Source organism: Dreissena polymorpha, chromosome 7, assembly GCF_020536995.1.
Source record: "Dreissena polymorpha isolate Duluth1 chromosome 7, UMN_Dpol_1.0, whole genome shotgun sequence".
Classification (NCBI taxonomy): Eukaryota; Metazoa; Mollusca; class Bivalvia; order Myida; family Dreissenidae; genus Dreissena; species Dreissena polymorpha.
Window position 1 is genome coordinate 58,121,192 of NC_068361.1, and position 16,528 is coordinate 58,137,719.

General features: G+C 32.9%; 1 protein-coding gene across 1 annotated transcript; it reads left to right on the forward strand.

Annotated features, from left to right (window-relative positions):
* Nucleotides 1-3,923: 3,923 nt before the first annotated feature.
* On the forward strand, nucleotides 3,924-8,687 carry LOC127839733 (uncharacterized). Its single transcript, XM_052368120.1, has 7 exons — nucleotides 3,924-4,034; nucleotides 4,371-4,739; nucleotides 5,152-5,199; nucleotides 5,580-5,729; nucleotides 8,143-8,250; nucleotides 8,528-8,578; nucleotides 8,665-8,687. Exons 1-7 carry the CDS (start codon nucleotides 3,995-3,997, stop codon nucleotides 8,685-8,687), a joined length of 789 nt encoding a protein of 262 aa, XP_052224080.1. The 5' UTR covers nucleotides 3,924-3,994.
* The last annotated feature ends 7,841 nt before the right edge of the window (nucleotides 8,688-16,528 follow it).

Genomic DNA, 16,528 nt, shown 5'->3' on the forward strand with positions numbered 1-16,528 from the left:
GACAAAGCCTATGGTAAAAATGTGAACACATTGAGTGTAATCGCCCTCTCGTGCCAGCAAATGCAACACTTTGACAGGTTGTCATTTTTGACAGATTCTACTTTCACTTTCATTTTGTGAAATCAAACTATTAACAATTATGTGGCTGAGAAAAATATCGCCATTGCTTATTTAATATATTTTGTGTTCATTTCTTCAATAAACTTACATCAATACACGATTTTCTTCGTTAATTCAAACATTCCTGACATGCTACCGCTTTGTTTACATATTTCGCTAAGATTTTGACGCGCGTAGGTAGGAACGCATTACCGCTTCCGAAATGTGTATTCATACTATTGCCTTCGAGGTATTTATCCTTTGTTTGACGGAAATGGCCTAGAATGTGCGATTGTGGGTCAAGTTCCCCACCGGTACTTCTTCCCCGTACCCCCATTTTTTTCCGTACCCAAAATTGTTCGTACCCAATTTGTTGTCGTACCCTATTTTCTTTCGTACCCAAATTTTGTTTCGTACCAAAAATTTTTTCGTACCCCAATTCTGTTCGTACCCAATTTTTTTTTCGTACCCATTTTTTTTCGTACCCAATTTTTTTTCGTACCCAAATTTGTTTGTTTGGCATAATTTTTTCGTACCCTCATACACAATTGTGGTGATGTAGATAAGCGTAAATTGATGCTTTTATATCCATCCTCTTCAAAAGCATCGTCACACCAGTACTGTCAGTACTTTGATTGTTGATGGCAAAGAGCCACCCGCTAGACAGAGGGACACAAAACAACTGTATTAGAAAAAAAATACATCACACACTTGTTCTTTCCATAAATTAATATATTTATATCACAGTAAGTTTTAAAAGTCATATTGTAAATATATAAAATCTATCAGCGGAGCGTTTTAGCACTTTTTAAAAAAAGTATAAATGCCGTGAACTTACATTTTTGAAGGGCGAAAATGTGAGTTTAGTGAATAAATACATGTACACAAATGTAAATGTTATAGGATAGTGATGCGTTAGAATCCAATTCAACGCATACATTTGTTAAATAATAATGCACACAAATCCATACATTAAACGTATTTTGCTTTATTTTCAAACGTGTATGTATAAATATCGCGAATAAACATGTTTTGCATGTCCAAGCATCGCTGTATCATTATTATTATTCATAATAAAATGTCTAACTTAACATGTATAATTTCATATCCTCGATAAGCTCGTATATGTTTTTCATCATCATATATATACTAACTATTAACTTTGCAGCGTTTCTTATGTCATAGTTTATATCCAAGCATCGACGCGTGGTCTTGTCTTATCGGTTACAGAATGATAACCTGTTCTCGCTATATACTTTAACATTGAGGATTATAACACTCCCTTAATAATTTGTTCCCAGCTAAGAATTTCAGTTGATGTCGGTGTGCTTTGCTATAAATCGGTATGTCGATACATATTCAATACATTAATGAATGTATAAAAACTTTGTTGTATACTTGAATTATTTCAACTATTGGTTTTTATCATGCTTTTTACATGTATGTTAAATAAACAATTACATTGATGATCTGACCTGTTCACTTGAATATGAACTTTTGAAATGTTGATATGGAGTAGCGGTTTCAGTATTTTTCGGCATAGCTGTTTAATCCAGGTTTTCATCTTAGCTTACGTTTGTAAGCGTCCATTGAAATTTGAATAAAAGTTCCCGCAACATTTAAATAAATAGTTAATTCAATTTGATTTTCTGTAAAATAAAGGGAATGAAAAGGATACACCAGTGTGTTTTAAAACGATATTAAGTGCGCGTTGAGCATGAAACAATTGTATCTTTAATACAAAAAACTTGAGAGATACAACAGTTTCACACTCAAATCTCGACACCAATACAGATTGTGTATGCTCCTATATATTAAGAAGATTTTCAGCGCCATACCGTTTGTACTTAAAAGGCTCTTTTGTCGTATTTAGTAATTGCTACCATATTGCATTCTGTGCATAAGTATATTTTAGATCGTATACGTATAGTGGTAGCCTATCCTGATATTCGTTTCGACCAACATATTTTTTAATGGTTTCGAAATTTACCGTTAAATACGTAATAGTATTAAGTTTGAAAAGAACCCGTCGGTCCAGCAGTGGAATCGTGACCTCATTTAAATTAATTGAATTCGATCTCGAAATGTATCAAGGGTAAGTTCGCGGTGATTAAAAGGAAAGTTACATAAACGCTGTTGCATTATCTAGGTGAACTTGAATTTAATTTGACCAGACATATCTTAAATGGCGATATTAGTATGACATGTTAATAATCAATGCTTAATTTGTTTTCAACAATTCTTTGATGAGTACTATTTTTAGCTCACCTCAGCACAACGTTCTCATGGTGAGCTTTTGTGATCGCCTTCTGTCCGACATGCGTCGTCCGTAGTCAGTATTTGCCTTCTTAACACTCTAAAGGCCAAATTTATTGTCTAATCTGTTTGACACTTGGTCGTAACATTTTTTCTAATTATATTTTGGATGGGTTCGAAAATGGTTCCGGTGTGTTGAAAAACATTGCCGCTACGGGGTGGAGAAGTTTTCCTTAAATGGCTATAGTAAAACCTTGTTAATACTATAAAAGTCACTTTTATAGACCAGTCTTTATTGAACTTGGTCAGAACATTTTCTGTAATGATATCTTGGATTTGTTCCAAAATGATTCCGGTCCTTTGAATGCATGGTCGACATGGGGCAGGTAATTTTTCCTTATATGTCTATAGTAAAACCTTGTTTACACATTTACAAGTCACATTGATAGTTCAATCTTCATGCAACTTGGTCAGAACATTTGTTTTAAAGATATCTTGGGCTGCACGGAACAGGTGAGTTTCTTTGTAATTCAGATGAGCGATTTTGGACCTTTCATGCCCTCTTGTTGATTAATGTAATAAGAATTATTTGAACCAATTTATTAAGTATGAGCGCGATGATTTACGATACAACTAAGTATCGAATCAAATAACAATCTCCAGCAAACCGCTAACACAGGTCTGTTTGAAGAACGCGCGTATAAATAACTCAAATATGTATGATGATAAGCATGTGACCGATTGACTTGTATGTTTTAATTTCATGTCCATTCATTTTTGCATTTCAAATCTGTATCTAAAGATATTTGATCAATAATAACTATTAATGCAAAATAAGCCACAGAATTTGGCGCAACACCCCAAAATTGATTTGCGTGTGATGCAGCTAAGAACTGCGCAGAAAAATGCATTCGCTATCTATGATCTTATTGATATAACTCTTTATCCTTAACCAACACCAACCGCAATCAACGCCATATATCTTTTTTTAAACATATAAATTTTTTGTTACATATACAACAAAGACAACTTATTCCCAGGTAACCATCCCCAGTAATGCTCAAATAAAAATATTACAAGAAAACATATACCAAATGTCAAAAAATTAATACTGATCGGCCATGTGTTGATATTTTTTTGTAAATGTGCTTTGACGAGTTAGATGAGTTATTTGTACTAATTATGCAATTTGATTTAAATATAAAGCGACATAGATATTTTCAAAAACATGTCATTGCAAGATTTAACCTTAAAATAAGAAAGATCCATTGATGGTTGTTCTCCTTCATAATACTTGTTGGTTTCAAATATTTAAAAAGTTTGCACAATAGGATCCGTGAATAAACGCCTATATATCAGCTGTGATTTGTCACACACTCTGTATTATAAATGATAATTGTTAGAAATTCATACATGGGGAGATCTGATTATATGAACACAATGTTAAAATAATGATTTCCCATAGTTCTTTCCGCTGTAGGTCAATAAATCATATTAAGTAACAATTATGTACAGCACTGAATCGCGATATGAAAAGTCACGACACTTTCGATATGCATTTGAATAAAATATCAATAAATGTCCGCACTAAGCTATGAATATATGCTCTAAGTAACATTTATTTAAAAAAAAGGTAAACATGCATGTTTGGATATTGGGAGTTTTTAGCAGTTTATCAGGTACACTAATTAAAGGGTTCTGCCTATCTATATCCATGTGTTGTGTCTGCCATGTTCTGTATTGAAATATGTTAAATACATCCAATATAAGCAAGAAAGATGACTGTCGTTCAGGTCTCATGTGCATAGCTAACGTTAAATGTTGAAAATGCATTGTTATATTGAGGCGTAATAAAATATGATATTAAAGAAAACAATGATATCATTGTTATTTTTTAAATTATACGAACATGAGTGTATTTCGTTTGCATTTTACTATGCTAACCTAATTTAAAATGTGCACGGTCAATCCACCCGCTTTATGCTAAGTCGGCATTTTACGTATTTATTCTTCAGCCTTAACGCTTTCCAAACCAGTAATATCTCCAGGAGGTACCGTCAACGTTTCTCGAGGTGAAAATCTGACGTTTACATGTTCATTTGAGGAGAAGCCGTCCGATCCGGGGACGGTCTGCAAATGGAGCGAAATTCCACGCGGCGTTGAATATCCAATATCGCGAATGTATTTGTTGTACAATAAGTCCAACTGCATAAAGACATTTCCTGATGGTAATCATTATGGTTACGGTTGTCATGGCAACAATGCTTTTTCAATGACCATCTTCAATGCGCAAGAGGGTAATAATGGAACACGATGGATATGTGAGCAGATGGTCGGGAAAAACAATATGGCTCTCAGCGAACACGTGACCTTGAATGTGATAGGTAAGAACTAATATAGGCTGGGTCTAAAAGTTTTTGATAACAAATATGAAGATTTAGAACTCAGTTGTAACATTGTAAATTTGCTAAAGAGTAAACCATATACAACGACATCTGAAAAGGTTATGTTTTTAAAATTTTGAACGCGTGAAAATTACTTCTATAATATTGAAAATTGTTGTATTTCCCGCATATATCAATCCACCAAATTAAGGATAGTCGCTGACTTGCCTGAGTTTTAGAACGCGTTTAAAAATACGACTCTTAAGAGATAAGTTTGAAAAAATTCGTAATTGTCAATATAAAGTTATACAATACGTTTACTTCTGTGTTCATTAAAGAGCAATTGTGCACGCCTGTGAGAAATATATTTGTTATTCTGTCATTAATCTATATTATTGATTATTACTTATAGATCATCCAACCCATCAAACTTTTCAAGCGGTTACTGGCTCGGCGACAGGTTTGTCGAACGCATTTGATAGTACAAGTAACGAAATATCTGTTTCATAATCGTTATAGTTTAACATGTAAAACTTCCGTTCAATATGCATTTATTCGCACAGTTAGGAACTGCTCTGTGCGCTAAATAGTCATACAATGTTTCGGAAAGAATAGCTCCTAACCAGACTACGCGAATTCGCAGGCTGGTCCGGTGCTACGTTTGCCGCATTTGGCATATCTATTTTCGGATGACGCGAATCGTTTTGTTCCTATACCAGCTTTTACTCCTATAAGCAAATACATGGCGTACTTTGCAATTATTCTTATTGTTTTTCGGGTACCATTTACATAAAAGTGTGAATATTATTTTTATACCTTACGATATGCGTTTATTTACAGACATACCTTTGGACTTGAAAGTGTCGGACTCAAATGCCGACTTACCGAATGAGATTTTCTCAACCAACGACTTCACAATCTTCACCTCCACAGCATGGAAAACAACCATATTAGTTTCAAACACATCATCTGCTATATCTATTGAACAAAGTAAGTTTGACTCTGATGTACCTGGTCCGTGATTATATTGTGTGATTAGTTATTTTCTATAATAGTTAGTAGTTAGCAGCCACGAGTGAAAATATATTTTTCTATGATCACGAGTGAATTAAAATCGATATTCCACCCAATCCAACAAATTTTCTTTTTATTTTATGCTCACAAATTAATATTTTTATACGTTTGCCAATCCGTTCAAATTAATTTCCCTTTGGGCGCCCCAAAATATCATTACCGCTTTTACAATAAGCGTTGCAAATAGTTCACAAGAAAACAAACGTTAAACAATAACTTTTTTGTATTTACATTGCAACACATATCACTGTTTTAACAGTGAAATTATCAGTTTTAATTCACTGATATTTCTCTATAAACCACCGGAAAGCATAAAATAAATTAAGCGTTATTTATATTATTAATAATATGAACGGAAGCTTTGTGAAAAACACACAATGCAAGATTAATTGACATAGTTTATTTAGAATTGTTTACGAAAATATGCTTCATTATTTCTAAGTTTACTTATATCAACATAGGCTCCGGGGTTTTGAAAGTATATATATACAGAGTTTATTCAGTTTTTACTGCAGTTTTGATACACATTCTTTCGTTAAAGGAACAACATCAGCTTCACATAAAAGTGCAGTACAGAATAACTACGTTCGATAGCGGTCATGTTCGTAATGAATTTCACCTATAACAAGAAATTAGATTACAACCAAAATTTTAATAATAACATGCTGTCATATGCATTCCATATACATGTATTACTATAATAATTTTAATATTTTAAAGTATATGTCTCTAGATATGAACACATATTTTATTATTGCAATAGTCATATTTAGTATAGCTCAAAATCAATTAAAATCAATTAAATCAATTAAAACTCAATACAAATTTACATGGGGAGTTACCAGATTGAAATTATTAGGACTTATATTTCATTTCAACTTACAGAATATGGGTGATTTAAACGTTAACGGAAAATTTGATAAAGCGATCAATCTTATAAATCAATTAAAAAAAGACAACTCACATCTATAGGTAGAATAACTGTTATAAAGTTTTTAATACTTTCAGTACTACTCACTGTTTATATGGTATACCAACCTCTATGAATGAAATCCTTTATAAAAGAAATAAACTTATGCGATTATGCGTGGGATTTCAAACCATATAAAATAAGAAGCTCCACTCTAGGACAAAAGTATGAAAATGTTGAATAAATAAGGTTAACATATATGCTTATATTCAAAAATTAAACTTGCATGGATTGAAAAACTGTATACATGTTGTGAAAGTAAATGTGTCATTTTAATTAAATCGCTTTTGAATAAAAGAACACTTTCAACACAGGAAAACATCTGTTGTAAAATATAATATTAACTTACTTCTGGTTCGAATCGTTTACATTACATGTTAAACATATATATTTGCTTCTAGGAGAGAGAAAACTTTACCAAAATTATAGTGGATTACTTAAAAGTTTATCGGGGGCTTACTCAATATATAACAATATATAACTAACAGAAACGGAAAAAGAACGGTGATCAGTGATTACAGACCTTGTTCACATACACAACTAATGACTTAATACTAAAATTATATATTTGTCACTGCAAACAAATGTCAAGCTGAGTACTTCAAAACTATCTTGCTTCTGTGTCTATTTTTGTCACTGTGCAGCTTTTCTTTCTTTTTTAATTCTTGAATTGCTCTCCATTTTTGTCAAGAAATAAATTTAAAAAGACCTTGTCACATATTGTGGCCGATATTGAAGTTTTTCATCAAATGCTTTAGATTAATAAATGTAAACATAGGATCTTAAAAGCTCCAGTAAAAAACAAGGATAACATTAAAGAAAGAAAAAAGTAACCCTAAACTGGGCTCCAATCACTGACCCCTGGAGTAAAAGTCAATCGCTTAGACTACTCGGCCATCCGTGCTCATACAATGAATGATGTATTTAATACTTTATATAAGCAATCCTCTTAGTGTCATAAAATCTCTCGACAACAACAGAACTCTCCAAATTATTCAATCGTTTCGCGTGTCAACGCTTTATAATTTTCAGGTTTTTAAATCGTCAAAAGAAGCATATTATTGATATTTTAGAGCATGGCACATGTTCAGTATTACTGTTTCCTCACAAATATCATAACTACAACGACAATTTGCGAATCTTAAACTTTGTTTAATTTTGTCAATTTACCAAAACGTGAAAAGGCCCCTTTAAGGCATACACAGTTACAACTACCCATAGTACTTTTGTTCATGAGAATTAAATGCTATATACAATTTTGGTATGTATTAGTAATTGTAAGATATCTTCATAAATAATATGCATGCGTGTATGTTTATATGAATTATGGAAAAAAGGCTTCAACAAATATTATTTCAGTCTCTCAACGCACGAAAACGTACATAATTATCGGTATATCAGCCTGCTCGTTTGTGTGCATTATCATCGGCGTGGGAGCAACGTACCTTATTATTCACATGAAAAATAGTAAGCATATTCATACGCGTTCACATCACTTATAAAACGCATATTAAACATATACCCTTAGGAAATGAAATATTAAAAGAAAAACATACTGAGTAGTATGTGTTTTATGTATTTCCAAAAGTACTGACAATGACATACCCGGCTTTGTTTATTGAAATTTTGCATGTCTATAAATGCTTTCGTTTACCACTATTTATCTTAAAAGTATTACAATTGTGCATTATACAAAATACACATGGTTCTAAAATACGCTTTGTTATTATACTGTGAATGACAGGTAGAAGATTAAAAAGCCACGAATTGCCAAGCAACAGAAACCTTGAATCATGTAAGTCTGAAGTTCTGCCAGGTAAACAAAAAACATATTTGATGTTTTGGCTTGTATGATATATTTTTAACGAAGTTATGCTATAGCATTCGGTAAGAATGCATTGTAACTAGGAATACTTATATGAACTTGACATTAAATCAAACTCGTGTATTTCATACGGTTTGCTGATTCAATCCACCATCAAGTTGTTTTGTTTTCAAATTTTACAGAAATTAATACTGTTGAAAGACAAAACCAGCCGCCAAGGTAAAACGTCTTGGGCACATTGTTGAAAATATAGTTTCTATATATATGAAACTATTATTAATTTGGACATCTATTCCGCCGATATTGTAATATAATTATAACATATGAATTGTTCTGAATTTATGATAAGTAGTCAACATATTAAGTTTCTAAGTATGTATGTTTTGACTTTGAACACTAAAAAAAAGATCATAATTATGTATGTATGAATATGCACGGATTCATTCGATTGCAATATCTAAAATAAATGTTAATTACATCTATATACATATCCTTGCAGTGCCGCCGTGGTGACACCAACATACGAACAGTTGCAGCTTAGGTGTGAAACGTTGTATGAGGGAATCGCCACTTATCAGCACAGCGCTTATAGGGAATGATAATTTCAACTGTGATTCATTTAAGGCCTATAATTGATAAAAAGTGTCGTACTAAATCTCTTATTGGCCTGAATACCAACATCTAGTTGGGCTTTTCTTTTCATGTATTATTTTTAAATTGATGTATTTTTCAAACAAGAGGAAAACAGACCGGAGCAAAAACATTCAAATAATGTTTCGAATAATATAATGTGTATATGGCAATAAGCAGTACATGTAATTTAATTGGTATAACATATATAAATATATCTGATGACATGAAATATGATAATGTATTTAAATTAATGGAAATATGTGTGGGTATAAGTGACTATGATATATAGTTATAAAATTATAAAATTATATTATAAAATGAGGAAGGATTACATATCCAACCGCCATTATTTAACGAGAATGATTAAATACACGACCGCCATTATTTATCTTGCAAGGACAGAAACACGATAGACATTATTCAACAAGCAAGGACAAACACACGATCACTATAATACAAGACCGACACTATTAAAAAGGGGAAAATACATGACTGCCATTATTGAACGAATGATGGTAACATTTACCTCTTCGCAGGGATGAATACACGGTCGCCATTATTAAATGAGCAAGGGTAAAAATACATGACCGCCATAATTAAACAAGAAGGGTAACATACACGACCACCAATATTAAACAAGAGGGGAAAAACACGACCGTCATTATTAAACGATTAAGGGTGAATACCGATCGCTATTACTAAACAAGCATTCATTTACCTCGGTTGACTATTGGCTTATATAACTGAATCGATTTGTTTTATCTCGTGAAATTGTGGTTCACATTGAGCTAACATGACTGTATTGATTGCTTTCAAAATGGTTGTGTACCATGTGCATTGATTCATTTTGCCTAAAATAATGGTTGGTAACCATGTGCTTACATATCTGCATTGCTTTCGGTGGCCTCGTATAATGGTAGTTCATAATGTGCTTATATAACTGCATTAGTGTCGTGTACATCGGAGAACTGTGGTTCACCATTATATGCTTACATAACATCTTTGATTTATTAAACCTCGGCTCTCTTGCAGCTGGCAGAATGGTGGTTTGCCACGTGCTTATACAACTTAATGGCTCTCTTGCAGCTTGCATAATGGTGGTTTGCCACGTGCTTATATAACTTAATGACTCTTTTTAGCTGGCAGAATGGTGGTTCACCACGTACTTATATAACTTAATGGCTCTCTTGCAGCTGGAAGAATTGTGGTTCACCACGTGCTTATATAACTAAATGGCTCTCACCAGCTGGAGAAATTGTGGTTCACCACGTGCTTATATAACTTAATGGCTCTCTTCCAGCTGGAAGAATGGTGGTTCACGATGCAGTTTATTGCCGGATGTTTGGCCTACTCGAATGCTGCGCTTAATCCATTGATATTTGCTGGGTTCACCCGGAATTTCAAGCAAGGTATATTCTTTTGTCTTCCGTTGGAGTTATCGAATATTGCTTTTAATGATGTTTGTTATTTTAAGCAGGTAGTTTAATGTAAAAAAAGCACTTTAAAATCACATACATTTTATAAAACATGCATGCCATAATACTTATATTGACGTTAAGCTATGCAGTACTATATGATTCCTATTATACAAAACAAGTGAGTTTACTGCGCTCCATCTATCAATGTTCCTCAAATGTTTTATTTGTCATATTACTAAACAACACCCTGTGAAATATGTGCATTATGTGTTCCCCAATTGCACAAACACACAGACTGCAGAATAATTGTCGAATTTTTGAGTTATAATAATCAATAAAATGTGTCAACATTACAATTGTTCAATCAAACTATCTGGCTAGTCTACCTATTTTGTCTAAGAAATGTATATTTAAGAATGTATATATTGAACACATTTATAACAAAATATTGCGTTCAGAGCTTCTGACATTTTGAAATTACACTGAATTCCATTTTACAGTGCACAAAGTAAGCGATGCAAATTTCATAATTCACACCGCATCATTAAGATCCAATCGCACCGGGAGATAACTGCAAAACTATTCATAAAATCATTTTGAATAAAAAAAAATTGTTTGCAGTGTCGTTATTAAGTGTAAAATACAACATTTTGTAGATCTTATGCGTGGTTAATAAACGCAATTCTAGCACACTCGTGGCTTAATATATACGCACTATTCGTTGTTTATACACATATATTACATTATATAGAAACTAAGTAATTGAATAAATTACGGTATAAGTGAACTTCATTTTTCTGACACTGAGGACGTTACTACATTTCCAGAAATGATGCAAACTATTATTCTTGCAGCGATGGTGAAAATCAAAACAGACATGCGTAGATGGAGCTCGCGAAGAATGAGCCTATCAGCATTCCCCTTACAGGAGACAATCGGGACATCTACGTCGCGAAGGCTAAGTCTTCCCATCCTGAGGACCCGCAGTCCAATCGCGACATCAATCGATGGAAAGTGGATGAAATTACCACGGGTAAACAGGGCCATGAGTATGGATTATGCTTGTCCTCTTATCAAAGCTAATACTTCTGCATTGAAAATGTCGAGTACGTCGACGAATTTCCGGTTGATGGTGGAGCAAGATGTGGCAGCCTGGCAGTCAAAAAATGTTCATCATCGGCAGCCAAGAGTCAATATCAAAAAAATGTTTTTTAGAAATAAAACTGTAGAGAAAAGACAAGACTCATACAATTTGGACATCATCCCAAAGAGGCACTCTATTGGATCTCTATATTAATTACACCTGACCTAGATCTGTCCATTTGCTCTGAAACATATCCCCACAGTGGTGGTGTCGGGCGATTGGAATATACATTAAAATTAATGAAATGAATTATTTAAATTAAATGGTCTCACAATCCATCCATTCATCAATTCATCCGTTTATAAATCGATCCGTCTATCCATCCACGCAGCAGTCAGTTCATCCTCATATCTATATATCGATCCAGTCATCGATGTACTGATTCATCCCCAAATCCATTCATCCATAAATTTATTCATTCATTCATGTGACCATTCATCCATGACATTAATATATACATACATACAACTTCGAAATTTCAAATCCGTCCAAGCAATTGCGCACTCTGCAAATCGACAACGAAACGCAAAGAGACTCCCAGCACATATATCCGCAAATGGAAACTCGGGTAAGGCAAATATATCTCGGAATCCTGGACGATATCGAACAAGCAGATACTGGGTTTGGTACGGCGCGAAAAAGTGCATTGACGCGAACGAGCGTCAATCTACAACGCTAGTTTTCATGCTTAACTGCTTTTTGTTACGCCTGAGCGAACGTCAGTTGACGGACCTCTGAACTTATGGTATGACAAAAAACTAGTAATATTTTACTAATTGTCGAATCTCTGCTGAAGTCGTATAATCAGGGTTTGGTTTTTTAGTATAGTGTAAACGAAAAAGTACTTGATTTGAAAGTTTAAACACTTAAAGGTATGTTGAAGGAGTTTCAATTGGTGGTATCAATTGCATTGCCCTTGTCTATAGGTCGGTCGATAGCTCAATCGGATGGTAAGGTGATCGGCCGTTTAGTTTTCGCACGATTGCATGACAATGGATTCACCTACGATCACATCGGTATGCTGTATATATAGGAGGAAAGGAAGACGCCTATTTATTTAAAGGGCATCAAGTCAAAATTCAAGTTTGTAACATGCACTCAACATCCATTAAGAAGATTGTCATTTGTCATTAAATATTATATGCACGTTGGACACGGTATTTCCTAGCATTTGATACAGTATGGTACTGCATGGAGCAGGTCTGTCCAAGTTTGTTATCCTCTCACATTGTGTTTACATTTAAAGTATATTCCATCTATTGTCCTTACCTTTTACTTGATATATCTCGCTTGCTTATGCCAGCACATGGGGTATTAAAACCATTAACAAATATGTAAGTCGTTGAAGAGGAGAGGAGGTGGACATTCCATTGTGATAAGCATACACGAACATATCAGATTAGTACTTGCAACTGCCTCATGTTCTGTAATAATTAAACATGAAACTAAATATGAGGTAATCCTTATAACTACAGTGTAAATGATAATAAAAGAAATAAATTGCACAGAACGTATGTGCAGCTCAACAAACTTAACGGTTAAATTGAAACCGTTTAACAAACACAACCTGGATTGTTATCTTAATGATTTTTTCCCCTTATTGTAAAACATTCGTATACGCAAGATCCTGTTCATTGGGACTTTATATCGATATATACATACATATTTGTTTTAATTATCTAGGCATTCATTAACAAGTTAAAGTTGTACATATTTTGAATTTCGATAATTGTTACTTATATATTACTTACAGAAAAGTAGTCATAACGCAAAATAAGAACAAATACAAGATTCTTGTACTCAAATAAAAATTCAGGGAAATAAAAAAGCAATGAAAATGCTTAATTTAGGTTGCATAAAACGTGTAAATCAATACTCCATGATATGTGTTCAAGACACAAACCTGTTCACACGAATTTTGAAATCGACAAGAGGTATGACCTCTATTCAAAATAGTACATATTTGGTATGAAATTGTTGTCATGATTTACGGTTAATAGTCGCTAACGCTCTTATTGAAACAATAGTGCTCTTATGATGGAAGTTACTTACAAAGCAATAATGTGATTATATTATTTAAAAAGATTACATTTTGAACAAACAATCATGCAAACAATAAAAACTGGAAATCGGAGTAGAACCCCTTTAAGGGAAATAACGTGTGCGCAGTCTAATAAACTTGGCGTCACATTCCATTATTTACCATATTGTTTGTTGTGGAATAAGCCATATTAACATATGTGTAGATTGATGTAAAAGTTTGGAATTCTATGAATTGAAAATCTCTTTCTTGTAAATATTGTTATAGTTGTAGTGTGAGTATTTTTATTGTTGGTTGAATATGTGTACATACTGAATAATATATAGTGTACATTTGTTTACATAATACTTTAAAATCCAGAGTGATGCTCAGGGAAAGTTGGTATGATTACACCATTAGCTATTGAAACGACACATCGAATAGATATCGCTATTCACTAAAATATCATAAAGTAGAAACATTATTGAATGTTTAGGGCGTATTACCTGGCATTATCAATATTATCTTTATGTCCCATATACTAAACGATTCTTGGTTGGCCAGGTTCAGACTTTAGAGAAATTTATCTAATGTCTTTTTTACCTGTATTCGCTCTTATCAAAAACGGTGATTCTCCCTATCATGGATAGATTCAAATATTCTTGAAGTGAAGGTAAAAACATCATACTCTTGATGTTAATTCATTTAAGAAGCTGTGGCATGGGCATATACGGAAGCATGGAATTAATATGCCGTTGTTTAATTGTTCGACTGTTAACATAAATTGAATTATACGGTGTGCTGTCTTGAAACCTACTATGCTCTTTCAAGCAACATCAATTCATAACGTTTAATTATTGATTCTGCAATATATAGCATAAGTTGTTATTATATACAAGTACCTATATTAATAAGCATCTTGTACCTATTCATTCCTATTAAGCCGCTTATATCCTTAAATAAATTTATCTTATAATGATACCATGTCGTTTTCAACTATGTGTGAAACATTTTGTCTTCATGTTGTAAGCAGATGCGTGAATAAATGTCGATTTGACGTGAACATAATGTTTTACTTGTTTTATTTAAGTCAAATATAGCACCACGTTTGCGAGAATGTGTTTGCTACAATATGGGTATGATATAAACATCCCAAGATGTTGTGCGAGCCCAGAAACTATTTAAATAGCATAGAACAATACATAAAGAATTAATTCAAATGATGATCCGGATGTTAGATTATTCATTTACTTTTATTTTAAAAAGTAATATTTTATCAACAGCACTTTCGTGCTTTATTTAACAATTTTAACACTGACATCCAAATCTGGGAAACTACTAGTTCCTACTACTTAGTGTGGGTACTAAATGTTTAAATAATTCATTGAACATTAACTGTTGTCTATAGAAGCATATGGAAAAAAGTACTGTATCTGTCTGACTTGCTTGCTGTGGTAATTGTATTAAAGAACATTTTGCTTTTTACACTTCGCGTTTTGCATGAGTGCTAACTACCATATGGTGATTCTCGACACTGAATGATACGCGTTAAATTATGTTATTTGTTCAACTTTTAAATGAGTTTGTACCTTCAACATAAGAAATTTATAATTTCTAAAATTTGTTTTACTATCAATAAACAAACGAAGACAAATATTTGTAAGAGGACACTACACCTTAAAAGGATCTTTTCACGTTTTGATAAATTGACAACATTGAAACAAATTGTCTCAGTTTTGCAAATGTTCGTTATAGTTATGTTTTTTTGGCAAGAAAACAGTAAAACTGAACATTTACTAGGCCCTAAAATATCGAAACTATTTTACAATTTAAACATCTGAAAATTATAAAGCGTCACAAACGCAAAACGATTGAAAAGTTTAGAAAATTATGTGATTATCGTTATACTTTTTGCATATTTTGCTTATATAAAGTAAGGTTTGCCGAGTGGTTTCAGCGATATACTTTTATTCCAATGGTCAGTGGTTCGAGCCAAGGTGTGGATACAAAATATTTTCTTTACTTTAAATTTTGTTTAAAACTGGAACTCTTTAATTCAAGGTGAATTTTCCGCGACGATATCTGAACATTTACGATCGAACGTCGAAAGCACGACGTAGTGCACATGTAATGTATTGTCACACACAAATTATAAACTAAAACTTTGTATCTTTTGTTAAATCTATGTTACCAGAACACATATTTGTTGAAATTGTGGCGATTGCAATAAGAAAGACCGATTTTTTATGTGTTAACTTTATTTTATGAAATATTGTACGAACTATTCATCGATTTTAGTGTTTATGGGGCTTTAAAGACAACCAATATTTTCGATTTGAAAAAAATAACACAAATTTAAATATGCCACCCGGTCTATTTTCAGTCCCCATTTCAAACCTGATATGTGTTTAACAAAAGACATAGTGTCTATCAATATGTACAATAATAAACTGAAAATGAATCCCGATTATAGTGGGCAAAGATGTTTCATTTGCAACCTCATGCAATTCCTTAGACATTGATTAATAATGTTTGATTGTATATCAGCTGAAGACATTTTTTTGAAGGTTTAGCTTTTGATGCCTCTAAATAAACAAAGGTGGTAAGAGCTGTTTACGCAAAATATTCATGTTTGTTTGGCTCGTTTGCGAACGAAGTTCCTATTTTGACCTTTTTGCGGATCTGAAGTGAGGGATTTGCCTAAC

What these genes read in the sequence shown, in the direction of transcription:
- LOC127839733 (XM_052368120.1), top strand. Translation starts at nt 3,995, where the DNA reads ATGCATGTTTGGATATTGGGAGTTTTTAGCAGTTTATCAG. An exon ending in TATTATTCACATGAAAAATA is followed by an intron (nt 8,251 to 8,527) that starts GTAAGCATATTC and finishes TGTGAATGACAG; the next exon opens with GTAGAAGATTAAAAAGCCAC. An exon ending in CAACAGAAACCTTGAATCAT is followed by an intron (nt 8,579 to 8,664) that starts GTAAGTCTGAAG and finishes GTTATGCTATAG; the next exon opens with CATTCGGTAAGAATGCATTG.